This window comes from Vigna umbellata, chromosome 11 (assembly GCF_029865625.1).
Source record: "Vigna umbellata cultivar VRB3 chromosome 11, Vumbellata_1.0, whole genome shotgun sequence".
NCBI classification, from domain to species: domain Eukaryota; kingdom Viridiplantae; phylum Streptophyta; class Magnoliopsida; order Fabales; family Fabaceae; genus Vigna; species Vigna umbellata.
The window spans coordinates 32,113,106-32,137,292 of record NC_142175.1 but is presented as its reverse complement, the minus strand read 5'-3'; the positions used below and the strand labels follow the sequence as shown (position 1 = coordinate 32,137,292).

At 34.6% G+C, this 24,187-nt stretch overlaps 2 protein-coding genes across 4 annotated transcripts; both read left to right on the top strand.

Annotated features, from left to right (window-relative positions):
• Positions 1-30: 30 nt before the first annotated feature.
• LOC124847001 (uncharacterized) lies at positions 31-12,639 on the top strand. Of its 2 annotated transcripts, none has more exons than XM_088101973.1 (16): positions 31-477; positions 974-1,563; positions 3,220-3,349; positions 3,833-4,034; positions 4,614-4,700; positions 4,772-4,831; positions 4,927-5,013; positions 8,689-8,760; positions 9,071-9,126; positions 9,462-9,547; positions 9,960-10,050; positions 10,140-10,297; positions 10,406-10,497; positions 11,000-11,080; positions 11,833-11,906; positions 12,211-12,639. In XM_088101973.1, exons 2-16 carry the CDS (start codon positions 999-1,001, stop codon positions 12,284-12,286), a joined length of 1,917 nt encoding a protein of 638 aa, XP_087958099.1. In that variant the 5' UTR covers positions 31-477; positions 974-998; the 3' UTR covers positions 12,287-12,639. The 2 variants fall into 2 exon arrangements, with proteins under 2 accessions (XP_087958099.1, XP_087958098.1); XM_088101972.1 differs by having other exon boundaries at positions 961-1,563.
• A 1,479-nt stretch (positions 12,640-14,118) lies between these two features.
• Positions 14,119-23,400, top strand: LOC124847000 (uncharacterized). 2 transcript variants are annotated; one of them, XM_047324382.2, is made up of 16 exons: positions 14,119-14,348; positions 14,854-15,461; positions 16,088-16,196; positions 16,286-16,487; positions 17,618-17,704; positions 17,777-17,836; positions 17,926-18,012; positions 19,242-19,313; positions 19,617-19,672; positions 20,384-20,469; positions 20,711-20,801; positions 20,887-21,044; positions 21,144-21,235; positions 22,140-22,220; positions 22,680-22,753; positions 22,900-23,400. In XM_047324382.2, the coding sequence occupies exons 2-16, from the start codon at positions 14,897-14,899 to the stop codon at positions 22,973-22,975; spliced, it is 1,896 nt and encodes a 631-aa protein (XP_047180338.1). In that variant the 5' UTR covers positions 14,119-14,348; positions 14,854-14,896; the 3' UTR covers positions 22,976-23,400. The 2 variants fall into 2 exon arrangements, with proteins under 2 accessions (XP_047180338.1, XP_047180337.1); XM_047324381.2 differs by having other exon boundaries at positions 16,085-16,196.
• The last annotated feature ends 787 nt before the right edge of the window (positions 23,401-24,187 follow it).

The window sequence follows — 24,187 nt, the reverse complement described above, 5'->3', positions numbered from 1 at the left end:
CTTCGTATGAAACATGCATGCCGGTTTTAAAATTCATCGATGGCCGATCCTATTACGTGTGTCAATCTCCATTAGGATAGAACTCTACTTCTTTTGGAATCACATCACGATGGTGGCACTTTGGACACTGATGGATGATGATCACACGCACAATCCATAACATATCACATCACATAACACACCATCCATACATGACGATGGTGATGATGCGTTCATCCTCGTCACTCCTCACTCGTCCCACTTTCTTTGGTTTATGAAATTCCCAGCAAAACAAACAGTTCCCAGTCCCAGAAACAATCATTAAATCCCCAACTACGTTTTTGTTCGACTCATCATCCCACTCCACTCTCCAACCTCAATTTCGAACAAAAGTTTCTTTCTTTCACTGTTTTAAACTCGCTGTTTGATCTCACCCCAACCACGAGATGCTCAAAACTTGCGCCTTTTGAGTCTGTCACTTTCGTTAAATTTCTTAAGGTATTTGAGTTCAGCGGTCAATTTCAACTTTTGAGTATTTCTGCAAATTTAATTATCATTTGTGGGTCGTTGGCGTAAAAAAGGTTTTTTTTTTCTCCATAACTTGTGGAGATTATGGACTATCGCCTTTTGTATTTGTGAGGATTCTGAGGTTCATGCTGTGCCTTGGGGTTTAAAAGATTGTCAATTCAAATGGTTGAGTGAAGTTTTGAGGGAGTTTGTTAAATGTTTCCTGATTACAAGAAATGATGTTCATATTTGGGATTTTTGAGTTAATTGCGGTTTTGGAGAGCTGAAGACTGGCCCAGGCAGTATCACTATTTTTATTTCTTCGCGTTTTAGGTTTGTTGATGTCGTGGGTCTAATCCAACTCAGTTGTGCAGTGCAGTCTAGCATATTGTTATCCTGTAAATGAGTTTTGGTTGTTTGATCCATTAACTCTTAAATAGGTAAATTGGTGATTTGATGTATTTGTTTTGACAGAAAGCTTTTTTAGTTCGTAGAGAGGGCTGTCATGCTGAATGTTGTTGCCTATGAGTGGAGTAATAGGGATGAATTCTTCAATGGATGATATGACTTTGATTCAGCAAAGCCAGCGACATCACTTGGTTGTGAGAGAACTTGGTGAGGAGATTGATTTGGAAATTGGACCTGGGGAGGATGACCCTTCATTTGGTAATGGTGTTCTAATTGGTGCACCAATGCGGGAGTCCTCTGCTGAAGAACATGGTGAGAGCAAGCAGATGGGGATGGTTTCTCAAATTCGTAATGATTCTCAAGATATGTCCAAGAACCAACAGGTGAAAAGGAAGAAAAAGGTTGTCAAAAGATGGAGAGAAGAATGGGCAGACACCTATAAATGGGCTTATGTTGATGTGAAGGAAGGGACACCTAGGATTTTCTGCTCTGTCTGCAGGGAGTATGGCCGGAAGCATAGAAGAAATCCTTATGGGAATGAGGGCAGCCGAAACATGCAGATGAGTGCCCTGGAAGAACACAATAATAGTTTGCTTCACAAAGAGGCTCTTCGTCTTCAAATGGCCTCCAAAGATAAAATTGTGGTTGACAAGCCTGTTTATGTAAAAGGTTGGCCATCTCAGAATGCTGCAATAACTGTCATGTACAGATAATATTTTTATTCTTTTTAGATGTTAATGGTTGTATATTCTGCTTTGTAATAGTTGACTTGAACTATCTGTTGTGCCCTTACTCTATTCATTTTTTTTTCTGGTCATAGTTTTATAAAAAATATATTTGTTAGTTGTGTTTCAATATGCTTCACTTCTGCATTCAACATTTCAAATGATCTTTAGTTCATGACGTGCAAGCATTGTGTTGTCTGTTAGATAGATCTGAATGTTATTGTGAACTACTATGCTTCCTGTGGCATACAACCATATTATTATTTTTATTTTGTTCCGTCCACTGGTTTAATGGTTGCTTTGCAAAACTTAGTTTACCTGGACACTTTTAATTTCAAATGCTTGCTGTCTCCTTTTCTTACTGAATAATATAATATTAATTTTATATTTTTTTATGTTGAAATGTAAGCTCTTCAAGTGTTTGCAAATGTATCTGTATGCTGACTGTATCCTGGAGTTGTATATTATAAGCTTAAAAACATGGTATATGCACACTCATTCTGTTAGCCAAGAGAATTAACCAGCAGATCAGTTTAACTGTTTAGTTAGTGGCTCAACTTGTTACAACTGAACTACAGCTGCAACCGTATACCATACACAGTTTCCTTGTATATTTGCAGCTGTAGTCAGACAATAGGGTTAATTCATTTTCTACTAGAAACGGAATAGATCATTTTCAGACTCTCAAATTTTTCTCTCGGGTTCGCCTCCTTTTCTCTTACTGTTTCCTCCTTTCACATAATGCTGTATCAAAGGATCTGGTTCTTAATCCCTGACCTCAGTGTAAATGATACAGATAATTTTAGTTCTTTTTTCTATCTTTACCATATATATCTAACAATCAAGATTGTATTATCATCATTATGGTATGTTTCTTCTCATTTCTTTTCTTCTGAGTGATATAATTTTTATTTACAGTTGACTTAGTCAATTTCTTGAGATGAGTTTATGGAATTAATTGGAAATATTCTTAATATTTGACAATCAAAAAGTGCATTATCTAACAATCAAGATTTGTATTATCGTTATTATGGTAAGTTTCAGCTTATTTTTGTTGTTCTGAGTGCTATAATATGCATTTTACAGTCGACATAATCAATTTCTTGAAATGGGTATATGTTGGTTATCTGCTCACTAAATAATGCGTGGAATTTATTACAAGTAATCTTGATATCTGACTATCAAGATTTGTATTAGCTAACAATCAAGATTTGTATTAGCTAACAATAAAGATTTGTATTATTATCACTATGGTAAATTTTAGCTCGTTTCTACTGTTGAATGATAGAATTTGTATTTTACTGTTGACAATCAATTTCTTGAAATGAGTATACGTTCGTTATCCACACACTGAATGATGTGGTATTGATTAGAAGTAATCTTGATACCTGACAATCGAGATTTGTGTTATCACTACCACGGTAAATTTCAGCTCATTTCCGTTGTACTGTGTGATAGATTTTGTGTTTTACAGTTGACAATCAATTTCTTGAAAAATATTGGTTATCTACATGTGGAATATATGGAATTGATTAGAAGTAATCTTTCTTATAAACATGCTTATTTTCATGAGTATTGTCTAACAATTCTATAATTGAAGTTGCCATGTCAAAAACGGCTGGATCAATTCTTGAAGCTACTCTGAAAAGGGACCCTCATGAGGTTGAATTCATTCAAGCAGTCCAGGAGGCAGTTCAAGCCCTTGAAAGAGTCATTGCAAAAAACTGTCGGTGTGTTTTATTCAAATGCTATAATTTTATATTGGGTTAAATATATTTTTAGTTCCTAAACTTTGACGCAAAAATGAAATTTGTTCATGTCCGAAACTTTGATACATTTTGGTATCGGAACTTTAAAAATGAATGGATATAGTCTTTTTAATCCAATTATGTTAAAAAATTTTGCCGTGCCAAACGCGTTTCCCAATAGACATTGAGGGGGAAATGTGTCAAACAGTCTAAACAACTGAAATAGTAGCATGAAATGCATTTGACACAAATTTAACGTAATTGAGTTAAAAAAGGACTATATCTATTCATTTTGAAAGTTTGAGGACCAAAATGTATCAAAATTTCGAATAGGGATGAATTTCAATTTCTTTTCAAAGTTTAAGAACTAAAAACATACTTAACTCTTTTATATTTCTTTATACACAAATGATAAACACAAGGCTATAGTACTGGATTCATCTCACCAATATTCTCACATTTCAGTTATGTTAACATCATGGAGCGCTTGTTGGAACCTGAAAGAGTGATTGTTTTTAGGGTTTCTTGGGTGGATGATAGGGGCGTCACACATGTAAATCGGGGCTTTAGGGTACAATATAACCAGTCAATGGGTCCATGTAGGGGCGGTATTCGTTTTCACCCATCAATGAATTTAAGTGTTGCCAAGTTCCTTGGTTTTGAACAGGTATTATGAGTAATTTTGGTATTCATATATTACATTATTTCCCATGACGAATGACTTAACTTCTGTACAATTTATTCTATTTTAATACTATCACATTTTTTCCATGACTTGGAAGCAATTTGAGCTTCTTTTGCTATTTGTCTACCACAAGAATGCACAGAAGATTTTTAATCTATTATTTGGGAGATATGTTACACACTGACTTTTTACATTTCATTACCATGGTATAGCCACCCTTTTCCTTTTTATTATTTTTTTAATATTGAATGTGATGTCACTGTTAGGACTGTGTGATAGTAGTCTGTCTTTTCTTTCCTTCTTTTAAAAGGAGAATATATACATTAAAATGTGGGAGAATAAATATTAAGGATATCTTTGAAATGTTTCTAACATGCCTGTATCTTGTGTGATCAATGTACATTTTGTAAGGAAATATAATGATTGGACAGAAAACCTGTATTCACTTAAAATACTAACCATACAGTGTCTTGAGTTTGGTTGAGCAAGGATGTATATATCTAAGCAAGGATTTCTGTGTTGGACCACTTTATAGTTTATATGACATATCCTTCTCTACAGACTTTGAAGAATGCCTTATCACCATACAAATTGGGAGGAGCAGCTGGTGGGAGCGATTTTGATCCAAAAGCAAAAAGTGATAATGAGGTGAATTCTCAACTTATTCAATTCAATCTCTACTTAATTAGTTTTATAATTACTAATTGTTACTTTGATAGATTATGAGATTTTGCCAAAGTTTCATGAGTGAGATGTATCGCTACCTGGGGCCTGATAAGGTAACTAAAACATACATTTCTTCATTATCGATTTAGCCTTTTCACATTCAAGGCCTATTTCATGAAGTATTCGTGAGGTGGATGTCTATTATTAGGACCTTCCATCCGAGGAAATGGGTGTTGGTACTCGAGAAATGGGGTATCTTTTTGGACAGTATAGACGTCTAGCTGGTCATTTTCAGGTAATTCATACATTCTCAAATCATAACTATTTGGTAGAAATATTAATAGTTTACTTTTTTCTTATATATTTCCCCCTCTATGCTTATCCCTCAGATCCGAGTTCCTTGATGCACTTTTTGGAAAACCATTTATATAGTAAACCTTAAAGGCCAATAGAAAATTGAATAGATAGAGCAAACAAAGAGATATGCATCTTACATTTGCGATGCTAGACTAAGCCTTATTTTCTACATATTTGTAATTTCATAATCTCTTTAGTCGTTAGCTTATTTCCTTTGAAGCACAATGACGTACAAGTCCAAACAGCAAAAAATATCATTAATGAAAATAAATAAATATTGGAAGTGTTAGATATATTATATCTTTTATCTTTTAGTTAGTTTGTTATTATTTCTCATTTGTATTTTGGGCTTAGCCCATATTTCTTCTATTATAAATAGAGAACCCTATGTGTGTATTTTACACAAGGGAGATTAATCCAAATATAGTTTTTCACTATATTCAACAGGGTATCAGAGCCATGGTTAGAGCCTATCCTAGCGAGTTCTAAGTGGGCATTCTATTCTTTTATTCCACATGCTATCGGGCCGTTATCGGACCACCCAATTTCTACTATCACGCACGAGATGTCTATACCTCGGCGTGAAGGGGGTGTGTTGGAAGTCCCACATCGACTAGAGATAAGGCCAATTCTTAGTTTATAAGTAGTGCAAACCTCACTCTACAAGCCGGTTTTGTGGGGTTGAGTTAGGCTTAAAGTCCACTTCTAACATGGTATCAGAGCAAGTTCTCTGATCCTCTTCTGGTGGTCTCTGCTGTCTGCCGGCGGCCGGACGCCATGGCCGCCAGCAGTCCCTAAAATCTCAGTGGGCAGTCCGTTTTTTCTTCTTAAATCTCTGCCACAATCAGCACCAGTCCAGACCTAGTGTGCCACTGCTGTCGCCGCCACTTTCCGCTGCCGTCGCTGCTAACTCCGGCCACCGTCGCCGCCGCCGCCACTGCCGGCCACCGTCACAGTTTCGACCGGTGACCAGCGGATCTGAAGCGTCTCCTCGAGCGATGGCCAACCCTGCCGGAGTGATGACCAGACGTTTTTTCTTCTTAAATCTCTGCCACAATCAGCACCAGTCCAGACCTAGTGTGCCACTGCTGTCGCCGCCACTTTCCGCTGCCGTCGCTGCTAACTCCGGCCACCGTCGCCGCCGCCGCCACTGCCGGCCACCGTCACAGTTTCGACCGGTGACCAGCGGATCTGAAGCGTCTCCTCGAGCGACGGCCAACCCCGCCGGAGTGATGACCAGACTCCTCACCACGTCTCGCCGGAGCTTCTTGAGTGTGTTTTGGTTCCTGTTTCTTCGTTTTGTTGGCTTGGGCTCATACCTAGGGTTTCCGCTGTCCGGCCGTTTGCCGCTGTATGCTTCCAACCACTGTAGGCCCCATCACCTCGTCAGTTAGTGATGGCAGTCCCTGTAGTTTTGTCGCTTCCAGCCACTACAAGCCCCATCAGTCAGTGATGACAATTTAGTCCCTACAGTTTTATAGCTATCAACCGTCGCTGCAGTCGCTACCGTCTCAAACAGACGCAACTGCGTCAGTTCTTCTTGGGCTAGAGTTTAGTCCGATCTTCTTGTGATACACTGCTAAGTATCACCACTATTCCACATTTCTGCCCTTCACACTAAGGGGGAGTACATTTCCAAGACACTGCAAGTCACATATATATATGGGTGTAGTCCCTGCAGTTTTGTAGATTTCAGCTACTACTGTTGATCCCGTCACCCAACCATCATTGATGAGGATTTAGTGTAGTCCCTGCAGTTTTGTAGCTCTTAGCTTTCAGCTACTACTGTTGATCCCGTCACTCATCCATCATTGATTGGGAATCAGTCCTTGCAGTTTGTCATTGTCCACCACTGCTCTCCTTCATCCACTTTTGAAGTTGAAGTTTCACAAGCTGCTGTTAGTCCATCTATGTTTGCCTCACACTCTTGAAGACAAATCATCTAGTTCAACACTGAGTTCATCTATTCCAAGCTTAGTTCATACAATTTGTATGCTCCAGCTTGAGGGGGAGGGTTAGATATATTATATCTTTTATCTTTTAGTTAGTTTGTTATTATTTCTCATTTGTATTTTGGGCTTAGTCCATATTTCTTCTATTATAAATAGAGAACCCTATGTGTGTATTTTACACAAGGGAGATTAATCCAAATATAGTTTTTCACTATATTCAACAGGAAGTAACCCTTGTAAATAACCCTTTCCCTCTGTATCCCAAAGTCAAGCTCCTCACACAGATAATCCTCTTGTTCTCACTAATAGAAGCTTCCCTAAAAAGCTGATTCTCCCCACTCACCCCACTCTCATATTCTATCCCACATGTATTTCCCCTTATCCATTAACTTTCTCAATACTGAGCGTCCTCATACTTTTCTTTTCCTTTCTTGCCTCTCCTCAAATACACATGCCAAACTTTGGGTCCACTTGTATTTTCCTTTGGGTCCTTTTTCCAATTGTCTATCCTGTCATACAATGATGTAGATTGGCTTTACATTTTTTCCTTATTTCTTTCTCATCCTTTAGAGGACCAGTAGAAGTTCTAATGGGTTGGGTTGGGTATGCATGAAGAAGATCTACAGAAGCCCCTCCTGGCAGAGTAGATATGGTGGTGGATCTAGAGGTGAAGAAAATCTTATAGTCAAAACCATCAAGAAGGGTTAATATATAGACATGATTTATGATACAACCAACTTCATAACTTGTTTGTTCCATGTAACTTATTCCCTCGTTGTTATTAATAACTCCCTATAGTGGCACAATAGTAATGTTGTGGTGTTCCAGGAGTCACAACTATGACTTGAAGCCTTTACCCCCAAACTGTTGATATAAAAAAAACCCCTCACTACCACCGTTTCTGATGCTGGTGTCTTACTTTTATATTTACTTTTTGTATTTTAGTATGTATATTTGAAACATAGGGTTTCTTTTACAAGAGCAGCTACATTTCTGTTCTGATAAGGTAGAACAAACATGAGATCTAACAGCATTACAGGCAAAGAGCACTTTGGTCTGTGGAAAACATGTGCATTTGTGGTAACCCTCTGCTGTGATGTCAATTCGATTGTTGTTTCTGACTTTTTGGAGAATTGAGGCCTGTTCTACCCTTTTGTTCTGTTCTCTCTCTCCAACCTAGCTTTCTCTATTCTCCATCTATCAGATTGACATTGGTCTTTTATTTCTAAATTCTAACTGGAGTCTTTACCTCTTTACATATTTCTTTTATTTTTCAACTTGTCTAGTTATTGTGTTGTGTGTGCTTACTGTTACAAATCTAACAGTAAAAGAACTGGTTGTTTTTTGCCTTTATGGGCTTGGGATCATTGCTTTACTTTGCAAAAAAGAATGCTACATATCTTGAACGGAACCATCATGTATAGTGCTACTTGTAACATGTTATTAGAAATTGGTTTTAAGCCTAACTCAATTCCACAAAACCGGCTTGTAAGGTGAGGTTTGCACCCTACTTATATATTATAATTTGGTCTTATCTCTAGTCGATGTGAGACTTCCAACACATGTCTAATCAGTTACAAACATGTTAGCATTTGTGGCAGAAAAGAAAACTATGCTCTTTTTTGCTGGCTATTTCTCACGTGTATTCCTTACTTATGCAGGGAAGTTTTACAGGGCCAAGAATATTTTGGTCTGGTTCCAGTCTTCGACCTGAAGCTACTGGCTACGGGCTGGTAATTTGAAATATTTAATTCTTATTCTTTGTAGATGTATCTGAAAATTTGAGTGGTTACGTATGAAACCTACTCCATGTAGCCATTCATTTTCTGTCCCTTTATGTTTTGATATTTCTGTATGAGATAACCTTTTATGGCACGTCGTGTCAATTTCTTGTGCATATATTCAATATAAAAGAAGACTGATCTTTTCAGAATAAAGGGCATGTAACATAAAAGTGCATTCTGTCCAAGATCATAAAAGGTTCTTTGCATCTATTATTTCAAGTAATTAAATTATTAACAAATTTGTCATGTGCTTCTGCAGGTTTTCTTTGCCCAGCTCATGCTTGCTGACATGAATAAAGAACTTAAAGGATTAAGGTTTCTACTTAAATTTAGACCATTTCATAGACACTGTTGCTACTGAAGTTCAATCTTGGTGCATCTAACTTTCTGATCATCATTATTTTTATAATTAAGTATCTTATGAGGATTTGAATCTTTTTGTTCAAGTTGATATAGTCTTCTTTTCTTCAATTCAAAATTCCAATAAGATTAGAGACTTGGAAACTCCCATTTTTAGTAATTTCTTCTGCGAACTTAGTTTTTTTAAGACAATTATGTATTGTGAAATTTATTACTTTCTTTGATTTCACTCATTCATGATATTGAAATACTTTCATAAATTATAATTTATAATTTATAATTTCTTGTAGATGTGTTGTGAGTGGTTCTGGAAAGATAGCAATGCATGTTTTAGAAAAACTAATTGCTTATGGTGCTCTTCCCATTTCAGTATCAGGTAATATTTTTTTTTTATGAATATTGGGGTTTACTGCATGTACTAGGATGCAGTTTGTATTATTTTATTCTAGCAGAAATGAAATTTTGTGCTTGGTAAACTTGAATTAAACTGTAAAATAATTCTAGAGGGCTTGATTGATCCCTTTCACAATCTTCTATTTATAAGAATAAATTAATACAAAAGTACATGATAAATAGGGTAACCCTAGACACAATATAATCATGATAAATAGGGTAATCCTAGACACAATATAATCATGATAAATAGGGTAACCCTTAACACAATATAATGATGATAAAATAGGATAAATATCCTAACAGTAAATAAGTCTAGGATTCTTATTGTCTTATAATTTTGAGTACCTTTGTCTGTCCTGTCAAGGAGTATTTTTAACAAAAGCATTTGTCAGATTCCAGAGGATATTTGGTTGATGAAGATGGATTTGACTACATGAAAATATCATTTTTGAGAGACATCAAAGCTCAGCAAAGAAGCTTGCGGTTTGTATCATTTCTGTTGTTTGTTTATGCTTTCTGTCTGCGATTTTGTATAATTTTTCTGTCCTTGTTCATAAATTGACAATATGTAGAGACTATTCAAAAACCTATGCTCGGTCCAAATATTACGATGAAGCAAAGCCATGGAATGAAAGGTGTGATGTTGCATTTGCCTGTGCTTCACAGAACGAAATTAATCAATCCGATGCCATTAATTTGGTCAATTCAGGTTGTCGTGTACTAGTTGAAGGTAGTTGTTCTCTTAAGATGCAAAGGCAATATTGGCCCCATGCTGCCCCCTCCCCGCCTCTTGTTTTTCATTTCAACGTGGAATTGACTTGTTGACTTTGAATCCTAGGTTCAAACATGCCTTGTACCCCTGAGGCAGTTCAGATTTTGAGGAAGGCTAGTGTTCTCATTGCTCCTGCAATGGCTGCAGGTGCTGGAGGGGTGGGTTTTTTACTTTAGTTTTTCTATGTATAATGCATACATATTCCCACCCTAATCACAGTGACATTAATGATTGTGCTAGTGGTGGTGGTTACAGTCACTGGCCCACTACCATTGTTTAGTCATGGAAACAGCCTCTCTCTGTTCATCAGAGTTTGTGTTTATTTGACTTTATTGAGACCCTACAATGGTTGGGTGCACTTACATCTGCTCTTGTTAAACTAATAATCTTTAACCCGAAGGTTTCATTTGACTGTGATTTAGCACCACAACAATTGACATGATCCTTATGGACTACTATAGGCTCATTTCGAGCGTTTTTCATATCACCATATAAAACATCAGATTGAAACCGTGATCATAAGTGTATAGGATTTGTTAAACTCATTTAATTCGTTTTATTTTCAATCAGTGACAGGTTCAATTTCAACATCAATATTAGCCATTAGATTTGTGTGGGCCTTTCTTAAATCTTCTGTTCTCCATGCTAACTTGCTTGCAGGTTGTGGCTGGAGAACTTGAACTGAATCATGAATGCAGTTTGATGCACTGGTCACCGGAGGACTTTGAATCTAAATTGCAGGTAGTTTGGTGAAATCAATTAGTCTTACAAATCATATAGTTTTCCTAACATTTGTGGTTTGGGGCTAACTCACCCCAAAAAATCAGTTTTAAAGTAAGACTTGCCTAATCATATATTTAGTCGATGTAGAATTTCTAATATTAACACTCATGTTGAGAATTGACATTTAAAGCATGAGACTAGATATTTACATTTTTAGTGATTGTAAATGGTTGCTAGATTTGGTGTTGTCTAGTTCTATGTTGTTCTTATTGACTCTTCCTATTCAATTGAACTTATCTCATTCTTAAGTTATTTGAAAAGAATGATACAGTTTCCCTAAAATAAGTTATGTTTCTTCTTTGCAAAGGAATACATTGTAATGTGTTCTTTTAGTTAACAATTTTTCTCTCACACTTCAGTAAACATTTTTAGGAAATCCTACATCATCTGCCTCAATGCTTAGAATGTGACCTATATATATCTGTTTGACAGCTTCAATTAATATATATTATTAAACTGAAATGTGACATGATACCAAAGCTTATTATAGCTTATATTGGTATATTGCTTATTCTGATTCTAATAGGTTCATCTGGTCTGAAAGACATTAGTGGAGGGGGGTATCTCAATTTTTTGAGTGTGGCTTTTTTGTATTTGATGGGAAAAACTTCACTAAATGCTAGTTGGTTTTAAATTGAAGTCTTACATGCATAAACGGCATACAAGTTACAACTTTATGTCAACTTCTGTCTTCAAATTTGCCTGTTTAGGATGCAATGAAGCAGACTTATCAGAGAGCTATCAAAGCTGCAACTGATTTTGGTTATCAAAAGGAAAGTCCCGAGTAAGTGCTTTCTTCATTAACCTTACAACAACAATGAAGGCTACTACATAAACTTTAATTCCCAAAATTATCCTCGGTATAAACATAGTAGATATGTGAATTTCTGAGATGCAGTGTTTTTCTATTGTAAACAAACTTAGAACACATATTAGCCATCCTTGTATTACTCTTTTATATGAAACTTTTAATGGAAACTGTAGATTCTTGTGGGTGTAGTTTCCTTGCAATGGACTTATAGCACTCATCTTGAAATGCCTTCTAAATTTGCAGCTCTGATTTAATATTTGTATGGTTGTTATGTCAGGGCTCTGGTGCATGGAGCAGTAATATCTGCCTTTCTAACCATTGCTCAAGCCATGACTGATCAAGGCTCTGTATAGAAGTTCATATTGCCAAGTTTTGAATGCATCCAAATGCGGATCTTAATCAGTTAGCACCGTGGCTGGGAATCTGCATTCACTGAATAATCCAAATCATTGCTGCTGCTGTGTCAAATTGTCAATGCTAGGATGGCACTATTTGCCAAAGCATATTTCCTTGAAAAATATATAAGAAAGATTAAGCTTAGAAAAAGAAAGATATTTAGAGGATCATATTTAGTTTAACAACAGAAGAGACATCTTCATTGTTGCCAAGAAAAAGGAGAAAGTGTCCTTGGCTTATTGAACTCATCTTGATGCTTGTCTCGAACTTGAGATAATAAATAAAAGGTTAGCATTGAAATTGAATTTAATATGCTTTCTTGTTTGGAAGTCTTTATGCCAATATGAGAAAATCAGTCCACGGAGATCGATTGATATGAGAAGGATGATCACATATCTACTATGTCTATACACATTATATAATGTAAGAAATATTTAATTATTAACCAGTTCCTTACTAATTATATTTTTAAGTTAAATTATCATTCAGAACACTTGTCGGGAACATATCAGGAGTTGGATAGTTAAATATTAACTAAAAGTTAATACATAATAAAAATTTCATATTTTAAATATTCTATGAAAATTCTAATGTGATATATAGTGGAAACAATTACGTTATGTGTCCATGTTTTTTAGTAAACTTTTATTAAATTATTAAATGATTGTTATTAAAAATTATTATGAAAATAATTTGTATAATTTTTTATTACAAATAATTATTTGAATTTAAAAAAATAGTTATTGAAATAATAAGATGGAAAAATAATTATTTTAATTTATTAAAATAATCAAATTTAGATTAACAGACTAAAAATGAAAATATAATTATTTTAGTTCAAAACAATGATTATCTAAGGAGTAAGATTAAAAGAAAAAAATTATATACACCAAAATAATTATTCCTCTTTATATATAAGTATAGTTGACATGAAAGTGATGAGTATATTGTATTTCTTTTAATTAAAATTTAATTACCTTTCAAACCAAAATTCCTGTGAAGTATGATATGTGTTTTTAGCTTTTTCTATTTGATAGCAAATTTGATAATGTTAAAAATTAAAATATGATAAATGAAATCTACATTCCTTAAATGTATCTCTCTTAAAACAATTTAATTATATGATGTCTTATCGATATAAATTTTAAAACTTAAAAAAAGTCGTGCATTTTTATTCATGGACACTTTATTTCATGAATGGTTTTCAATGAGTTTTAATTAATTAAAGAGAGTAAATTAAAGATAATATGATGGATATCATGTTCCTAAGAGTGCAACTAATTAATTAGTTTTTTTTTTTAAAATACATGAAAATATCGTATTTTGATATATTCATGAGTCATAATAACTTGAAATCATTTTAGATCATTTTCTTCATTAAAATTAAAATAGGAACCTTGCATTTTATGGATTACAATTCTTAGTTCACAACGACCTTGTTATGCTCACATTTTAAAACGCAAAAAATAAAAAAATAAATCGACAATTTTGATTAAAATTTTTATAAAAACAATACTCTTAACTAAAAGTAAATTACCTACAATTGTTTTTAAAAACTACTCAAATTTGTTTTTCTTGTTGTACTATGAAATACTCAGCAGGAAAGGGATACCTTAGTGAGGAAGACATATTTTTCTTATTTTGAAGATAAATTAATTTATTTTAAATAAAAATATTGCTCTGTAATAAATAAAAACATTGAAAAATTAAATAATCTGACAAAGTATATGTGAAAATTATTTCTAAAAAAAATTCCGAAATATACATCCTGGTCACTCTTCACTGCCCCCACTTTCTTCGATTTCTGAAATACCTAACAAAACAAACAGTTCCAGAAACAATCATTAAACTCCCCAGCTATGTTTTTGTTCCACACACATCAAACTCCACTCTCTAACCTCAATTTCGAATTAAAGTTTCCTCCTTTTACTGCTCCAATCTCCCCTCTTTGATCTCACTTGCACGAGATGCTCAAAACCTCCACTTTTCCAGTCTGTCACTTTGGTTCAATTTCTTAAGGTATTTGAGCTCAGTGGTCAAATTCAACTTCTGGGTATTTCTGCAAATTTAGTTATCATTTGTTGGTTGTTGGAAAAAAATCAATTTTTTGCTCCATCAGGTGTGGTGTTTGTGGACACTGACCTTTTGTGTTTGTGAGGATTATGAGATTTATGCTCTGCCTTGGGGTTTGAATGATTGTCAGCTCCGATGGGTGCTAGCTAGAATGGGGTTGAGGGAAGTTTTGAAAGAGTTTATTCAATTTAAATGTTGTCTGCGTACTAGAAATGGTGTTCATGTTTGAGATTTTTGTTAATTTTTGTTTTGAAGAACTCAAGCCTGCCTAGCCAGTGCCACTGTTATGATGTCTATTCGAGTGGTAGGGTACTTTATGTTGTCCATGTCTATTCTAAGTCAATTGCGCCAACTGATTTAGACATGTGTTTGTCATGTGGATGAGTTTGGTTTGTTTGTTCCGTTAATTCTAAAATAGGTAAGTTGGTGATTTGATGTATATCTTTTGCAGAAAGCAAATCATTTAAAATTCGCTTTGAGGGCTGTCATGCTGAATGTTGTTGCCAACCAGTGGAATAGTAGGGATGAATTCTGTAATGGATGATATGGCTTTGATTCAGCAAAGTCAGAGACATAATTTGGTTGTGAGAGAACTTGGTGAGGAGATTGATTTAGAAATTGGACCTGGGGATGATGACCCTTCGTTTGGTAATGCTACTCTAATTGGTGCACCAATGCGGGAATCTTCCGCAGAAGAACATGGTGAGAGCAAGCAGATGGGGATGGTTTCTCAACTTTCTAATGATGCTCAAGATATGTCCAAGAACCAGCAAGTGAAAAGGAAGAAAAAGGTTGTTAAAAGATGGAGAGAAGAATGGGCGGACACCTATAAATGGGCTTTTGTAGATATGAAGGATGGGACACCTAGGATTTTCTGCTCTGTCTGCAGGGAGTATGGGCGAAAGCATAGAAGAAATCCTTATGGGAATGAGGGCAGTCGTAATATGCAAATGAGTGCTCTGGAAGAACACAATAACAGTTTGCTTCACAAAGAGGCTCTTCGTCTTCAAATGGCCTCCAAAGATAAAATTGTGGTTGACAAGCCTGTTTACGTAAAAGGTTGGCCTCCTCAGCATGCTGACTGGCATGGAAAGATAATATTTTGAGCACTGTCTATGAATATGTTGATGGTCGTATACTGAGTTTTCAAATAGTTGAATTATATCACTTGGTGTGCTCTTTACCTATTTATTTTACATTGTGGTCATTAGTTCTTAATAGATATTTATGTAAATTATGTTGGATTTTTAAGAAAGATGCAGTTTATCAATTTTATAGGATAATAGGAATCTGCCTCGCTGATCAATTTTGTTAGTTCCTCCTTTATACTTAAACAGTGGTACATTCTCTGGACCTGGTCCATAATATTCAAATTTGAATACATGAACAGTAAAGATACTTTCAGTTCTTATTTGAGTTTTTCTATCCTTTCCTGATATTGAACAGTCAGACTTCAGATTGTCATTACTCTAGCAAATTTCAGTTTATTTCTGTTGTTCTGTATGATAGAATTTCTATTTTACAATTGATATATTAAATTTCTTGAAATTAAAACATTTTGGATGTCTACACACTAAATAGTATGTTGAGTTGATAAGAAGTTATCTTCTTTATTATGACGGTACTTATGTTTTGGGTATTGTCTGACAATTCTATAATTGAACTTGCCATGTTAAAAACAGCAGGATCAATACTTGAAGCTACACTAAAAAGGGATCCTCATGAGTTTGAATTCATTCAGGCAGTCCAGGAAGCAGTTCAAGCCCTTGAAAGAGTCATAGCAAAAAATTCTCGGTGTGCTTTTATTCCAATGGCTATAATTATGTATTTATCTATCAACAAATGATTTTTGGATGCATCTAATGAATATTCTCATGTTTCAGATATGTTAATATAATGGAGCGCTTGTTGGAACCTGAACGGATGATTGTTTTTCGAGTATCATGGGTGGATGATAGGGGTGAGACACATGTAAATCGAGGCTTTAGGGTACAATTTAACCAGTCGATGGGTCCATGTAGGGGAGGTATTCGTTTTCATCCATCAATGAATTTAAGTATTGCCAAGTTCCTTGGTTTTGAACAGGTATTATGAGTATTTTTGGTATTCATATATATAACATTATTTCTTATAAGTAATGGCTTAAATCTTGCAGAATTAAACCTTTTTTAATGCCATCACATTTTTGTTTCCATGAATTGGAAGCTAATATACTTCCTTTTTAATCCTTTGAGCTATTACTCAACAAGAGTGCACATTATATATAAAATATTTTCGTCCTTTTTTTTTGGGGTGGACAAGGTGGGGGGAGTCATGTAATCATCAATCCCCCTACATTTGGGCTATATGTTAAACACTTACGTTTTACATTTCATCACCATGGTAGAACCCACCTTTTTCTTTTCTTATTTTTCTTTTAGCATCATCTGATGTCACTATTAGGGGGTATTAGTTGTCTGTATATCTGATTTTAACAGATCAAACACATAATAAATGAGAGAACAAATAAGCAAATACGAGTGCTTGCATATGCAATGTCCATATAGAATTCAAGGGTGTAGGAGTAAAACAATAAGAGAGAGAGAGAGAGAGAGAGAGAGAGAGAGAATAAATGTCAGGGTGATATTAAACAGATGGTGAGAGCACATAATGAATACGGAGGGGGCAGGGTCAGTGTTGGAGTTCTTTTAAATACTCTCTTTAGGTGAATTTTGCGACATGGATTTCTTAGATGCCTAAAATTGGTTGGTACCTATTACACTAACATAGGATGCATGAGTTTGATTTATTTTATGTATGTGCTTGATTTCTTCTACTAATGTGTTTTTACTGCACATGTAGGTATGCTGTTTATGTGCAATTGATAAGCAAACCTTCCAATTTCTTATCTGCCTAATATAATTAAGGCAGTAAATTAAAAATGTGAAAATCAGCACTGTATGCCATACCTCTAAAATATTTCCTAAAATAAAGATTGGCAAGATCTTCGAAGTATTTCTAACATGGATAGATCTTGTGTGACCTATTTACTTTATGTTAGGAGATATAATGATTGAGACAGAAAACCTGCATTCATTCAAAATATTATTTTTTTCCGTAATAAGGTGTAGAGTTTAGTTGAGTAACAGTGTGTATCTTGAAGCCTTTCTTTTTTATTCTGAGTTGCATTTTTGTTTTGGTCCACTTTTAGTTTAACAATACAATCTTCTCTACAGACTTTAAAGAATGCCTTATCGCCATACAAATTAGGAGGAGCAGCTGGTGGAAGTGACTTTGATCCAAAAGGAAAAAGTGATAATGAGGTAAATTTTCATATAATGATTTGATCTCTAGTGGTTTTATAATTACTAAATGTTACTTTGATAAGTTGGCAGATTATGCGATTTTGCCAAAGTTTCATGAGTGAGATGTATCGCTACCTAGGGCCTGACAAGGTAACTGAGCATATTATTTTTCTACATCTTTTAACTGTGCCACATCCAAGTCCTATTTCATGTATATTCTTGTGATGAATGTCTATCAGGATCTTCCATCAGAGGAAATGGGTGTTGGTACTCGAGAAATGGGATATCTTTTTGGACAGTATAGACGTCTCGCTGGTCATTTTCAGGTAATGCAACCATAACAAACGATTTAGTGTAAAAATAAATATTTTACCTTTTTCTTATGTATTTTCCTCTGTATGTTTATCCCTCACACCTGAATTGCTTAATGCATTTTATGTAAAATGTCAGTAGAATAAATCTCATTGACCAAGGGAAAAGTGAGTAAATAGGTAGAACAAACTCAAAGACATGCATCTTCCATTTGCAAACCTAGAGTAAGTATTATTGTCTACATATTTTGTAATTTTGATCATCCTTTTGTTGTTAGCTTATCTCTTTTGAAGTACAATGATGTAGATCTGCGTTAACTTTCCCCTTAATTTTTCCTATCCTCTAGAGAATCTCTCGATGTTCTTATGGTTAAGGTTGGGCATGTGTGGAGAAGATCTACCGAAGCCCTGGTTAGGAGAGTAGATAACTAGTGGCAGGGGGAGGTTAAGAAAAAATTGTGATGAAAACCGTCAAGGAGTATGTATGGGCATGATTTATGATACAAAATTAGCACATTGTTTTACTCATGTAATTACTACACCATAGTTGTTAATAGCTCCCTTTAGCGGCACAATAGTCATGCAACAGTGTATGCTAGCATCCGAATGCTATCCAAACCTATAGTGGAGCATTTTTATGTAGCAGGCTAGCAGGAGTCACAGCTATGAAGTGCTTCCTTCAGCCTAGAAATTTGTGGCCATTGTGCCTGCTACTGTTGACAAAAGGAAAATTCCCTCACTCACTACCCTTTTTCTTTTTTGGTATTTTTGTCTGAGATAGGGTTTTTTTAATAAGAATGGCTAGGTTTATGTTGTGAGAAGTTCAGAACAAACATGAGACCTAACAGCAGTGTGGCCCAAGAGCACCTTGATTTTGGTAAACATGTTCATTTATGGCAACTCAGTTCTTATGGCAGTTGGGGTGTTGTTTCTGTCTTTCTGGTGAATCGACATCTTGTTCTACAGTTTAGTTCTGTTTTCTCTCCAACACAGCTTTTTGTGTTCTCCGTCCATCAGATTGACATGTTTCCTTCATTGTATTGTCGTATTTCTTTTTCTTTACTTATAAGTTTTAATTTGAGTCTTGAGCGACCACATGACTACTCTGTTTTTTTATTTATTGACTTTTGTGGTTATAAGCTTGTGTACTTAGCTTAAGACTCTTATAAATATTGACATTTGTGGAAGAAAGAAAACTATTTCTTTTGTTGGGTAATTTTCATATGTATCCCTCACTTATGCAGGGAAGTTTTACAGGGCCAAGGATCTTTTGGTCTGGCTCCAGTCTTCGACCTGAAGCTACTGGCTATGGACTGGTAATTTCAATGTTTAATTCTTGATATCTATGGGTTTATGGTGGGATATGTAATTTGGAGTGGTTATGTATGAATTGAGCTCTTTGGTAGCCTTCCATTTTCTTATGCATTTCCTTGTTCAATAAAAAAGAAGAGAATATCTAACCACTATTGTTTAAAATCTCAAATAAGGCAACTCATCATATCAGAGGAAAGAGCATGTAAGATGGAAGTTCATTCTAGCCTAGAAGATCATCATAAAAAGGTTCTGCATTCCTAGTTTAAAGTTATTAAATTTTTAACAAGTTTGTCATTCTTCTGCAGGTTTTCTTTGCGCAGATCATGCTTGCTGACATGAATAAAGAACTTAAAGGATTAAGGTTTTTATTTTAATTTCGACCATTGCATAAATATTGTTGCTATTGACTCTATTAATAAGTGGACTTTAAGTCTAACTCAATCCCACAAAACTAGCTTGTAAGGTGAGGTTTTCATCCACATATATACTCTAAATCGGTCTTATCTCTAATCGATGTAGGACTTTCAACACACTCCCTCACGCTGAGGTATATACATCTTATGCGTGAGACTAGATATTAATAGATGGTTCGATAGCAGGTGGAATGATATGGCCAACAAAACACAAATCTCACTAGGATAGATTGTAACTCATGGATCTGATACTATGATAAGAAATGGACTTTAAGCCTAACTCAATCCAATAAAACCAGCTTATAAGGTGAGGTTCGCACCTACATATATACCTCAAATTAGCTTTATCTATAATCGATATGGAGCTTCCAACAAACTCATTAATTATCGGTGCTACCTTCTTGACCCTCATTTCCTTGTTATAATTAAGTATCTTTATGAGGATTTGAATATTTTATTTTTGACTCGGTAGTATTTTTCTTGAGTTATGAATTCCATTAATGTTAGATACTTGAAAACTCTTATTTTCTATAATTTAATTTATTAACTTATTAGATTCTTTTTAAGACAATTATCTGGTGTGAAATTTCTTGCTTCCTAAATTGGTTTCCACTCAGTTGTGATCCTGGAATACTCTTCTAATTTATAATTTCCTGTAGATGTGTTGTGAGCGGCTCTGGAAAGATTGCAATGCATGTTTTGGAGAAGCTAATTGCTTATGGTGCACTTCCCATTTCAGTATCAGGTAATTTTGTATTTTAATGATTTTGAATATAATGGGGCTACTGCATAGGATGCTTTGTCTGTGTTCATTTATTTTAGCAAGAATGAAAATTTGCGCTATGTTACTGCATAAGTTTTCATCTTTATATATAGATCATCATTAAGAATTGTACTAATTGAATCTAGAGTTCCCATATCATTTTGGGTACCTTTGTGTATCACCCTGGTCAAGGAGGATGTTTTTTAAAAAAGGCATTTGTCAGATTCCAGAGGATATTTGGTTGATGAGGATGGATTTGACTACATGAAAATATCATTTCTGAGAGACATCAAAGCTCAGCAAAGAAGTTTGCGGTTTGTATCATTTCTGTTGTTTGTTTATGCTTTATGCTTGCTTACTGTGTATAATTTCACTGGTTCATAAATTGACAATATGTAGAGACTATTCAAAAACCTATGCTCGGTCCAAATATTATGATGAAGCAAAACCGTGGAGTGAAAGGTGTGATGTTGCATTTGCTTGTGCTTCACATAATGAAATTGATCAATCTGATGCCATTAACTTGGTTAATTCAGGTTGTCGTATACTTGTAGAAGGTAGTTGTTCTTCTAACTTCTGAGACATATATGGCTTGTGCCCTTCCTCTTCTTCCAGGTATATTCTAATAGAAGCTACTTGTTCAATTCAAATACCAGGTTCAAACATGCCTTGTACCCCTGACGCAGTTCAGATTTTCAGAAAAGCTAGTGTTCTCATTGCTCCTGCAATGGCTGCTGGTGCTGGAGGGGTGAGATTAAAATTATTTCATACTATTGCCCTCACCTTAACCGAAGCAACACAACATTGATGATCATAGTGCGGCCACTTTTATTTTGAATGCAACCATGATGAAAATGCTAACATAATCCACCGTAATTGAGAATGCTTATGGAAAATTAGTTCTGTATTGTAATTTATTTATTAGCCATCAGTTGGAATGGGGACGTAGAGAAACAGGAAAGGAGATGGAATAGTTTTGTACTGTTGGGTCCTTGTGTGCAGAACTTAACATCTTCAATTTCCCCCAAAATTTCCAGCATAGCATTAGTTGTTTAATGAATACTTCCCTGCTCTAAACCTTCATTAGATGTGAATATTTCGCAGGTGATGAGCGTGAGCCTTGGCTCAACATAAGTTTTTGTTGTATGACTAATGATAATTGGTTCTAGTCAAGCAAATAGCCTCTCATGTGTATATCTGACTTTCTTCAGCCTCTAAAATACTGAGGTTCTCTCCCACACTTTTGTACATGCTAAAGAGATACCATCATTAACTAGAAGGTTCATTTGACAATGATTTAATTGACTACCAAACCAACTATATAATCAGTTGAGTTAGCACAGCAAAGCAGTCCATTGATATCTCTATTGTGGGATCCCCTTGTGGAGTGCTATATGCAATTACATGAACAACTCTTTAGAATTATTAGAACCTCTAGTCAAGCTGTGCCTGAATAGGCTTATTTTAACTATTAACATTAACCATTTAACAGTAAAATATCAAATTGGAACTCTGATCGCAAGCTTATGTTGGATTGATTAACATCATTTAATTGATCTCCTGTTCAACTTTTAGATTCCATTTCAACATCAAACATTAGACAAGACATTTGGATGGACCTTTCTTCAGTCATCTGTTTTCCTTGCCTGCAGGTTGTAGCTGGAGAACTTGAACTGAATCATGAATGCAGTTTGATGCACTGGTCACCGGAGGACTTTGAATCTAAATTGCAGGTACTTTTGCGAAATCAAATTGCTTTTGCACACTATATTGTTTGCCTTTTAAGAATAGTAAATGGTAGTTTGGTTTGATATCATCTTTGTTGTATGAATGCTCTTATTTACACTTCCTATTTAAACTGAACTGAGCTCATTCTTCCACTCTTTTTGAAAAGAATTATAATGAACTCGGTTATGTTTATATGCGCAAAGGAACACATTATGGATTGAGTTGTGTACATGTGTGCATGTATTTGAGGTTTTCTGTTTTTGGTTTTGGGCTATGAGTTTGACAATTATAGTATACATGAGGCACATTAAGAATGTTATGACTGGTGCCAGATGAAATTTGACATATAGCTTAAGTGGAAATTGAGTCATCAATGTTTAATATTTTTTCTTTCACGCTTCATTATGCATCAGTCACATACTGTTTTTATACCAACTCATCAAATTTACTGTTTCTTTGGGCAGGAAGCAATGAAACAGACTTATCAGAGAGCTATAAAAGCTGCAACTGACTTTGGTTATCAAAAAGAAAGCCCTGAGTAAGTTTTTATTTTCAGTAACATTACAACAATGGTAACTGTAGATTCTTGCTATGGATTTTTTTTAATGATCATTCATCTTGAAATGTCTTTCTTTTAATATGCTGCCGTAGTTAATGTTTACTATTTGCTTGTTGTCATGCCAGGGCTCTGGTGCATGGAGCAGTCATATCTGCCTTTCTAACCATTGCCCAAGCCATGACTGATCAAGGTTCTATATAGAAGTTTATATAGCAATGTTTTGAATGCATCCAAATATTGATGTTTGCGATTGGCACCATGGTTGAAAATCTCCATTTACGGAATAGTCCAAAGCATTGTTGATTCTAGTGTCAAGTTGTCAATGATAGGTGACACTATTGCCAAAGCATGTTTCCTTGTAAAATATGTAATCAAATGTAAGAAAAATTAGACTTAGAAAAGAATTTAGAGGACAAATTTTAGTTTAACAACCAGAAAATGCATATTTATTATTGCCATGTGAAAGGAGAAATTGTCCTTGGCTATTTAAATCCGGCTTGAGAAATATTTGGATATTGAAATTGAAATAAAAGCTGAGAGTTTGAAAATTGAAATTAAAGTGAGAGAATCAGTCAATTGAGTTTAATTGAAATGAGAAGAATGGCTACATCAAGTTTTGCTTATTATATGCATTTCAAAGCTTTCTTCCTGACACTTTCCTATATTTCAAAGTGTAAGCAATTAGATACCTTAGGATAGATTCAATTTGAGATAGTTTTTAAGGTCATTGGTTGTATTCTTGTTATTAACAATCGATTTTGGATGCTAAATTTTAAGTATTTCCTTTTCATCGAGAAAAGACATTCATTAATTAAAGATTGTGCGAAAGGCATTCAATTTTTAACCTAGTTTCTAGAACACGCTGATTTCAATTAACTTTAAGAACATTTTTTGTTTATACTTTCATGTACTTTGTTAACTTTTTCATATTCTTTAAAAAATAAAGAAAAATACTATTCATAAACTATGAAAATCATATTTATTTACTTTTTATACTTGTCTTTAATGACTCTCTTGATTTTGTAGTTTAATAAATTTTAACTAGAGAAATACGTACTTAAGAGTTATTTTTATTTTCTAGTGTTTAATAAATTTTAACCGCTGATAAAAATGTGTTTAAAAAATGAATTAGATAACTGGTTGCTAGAAATTCTCCTAAGTATAAAAAAATTGAAAGAAATTTATAAAACGAAATAGTTAAAACAATAAGGAAATATCATCTTTCTCGGCAGTAATCAGGATTTTTTTTTTCAAGAAACATATTTCACAATGCATTCAACATAAAAACTCGAAGTCAAAGCAAACACGTAGCAAGTTTGTCTTCATCTCTTTAATCTTTGCAATCATAACCACACCTTCAACTTTTTTTTTATATGAAAACATTTTCTTTCTATGTTTCCTTATTATGTTCGA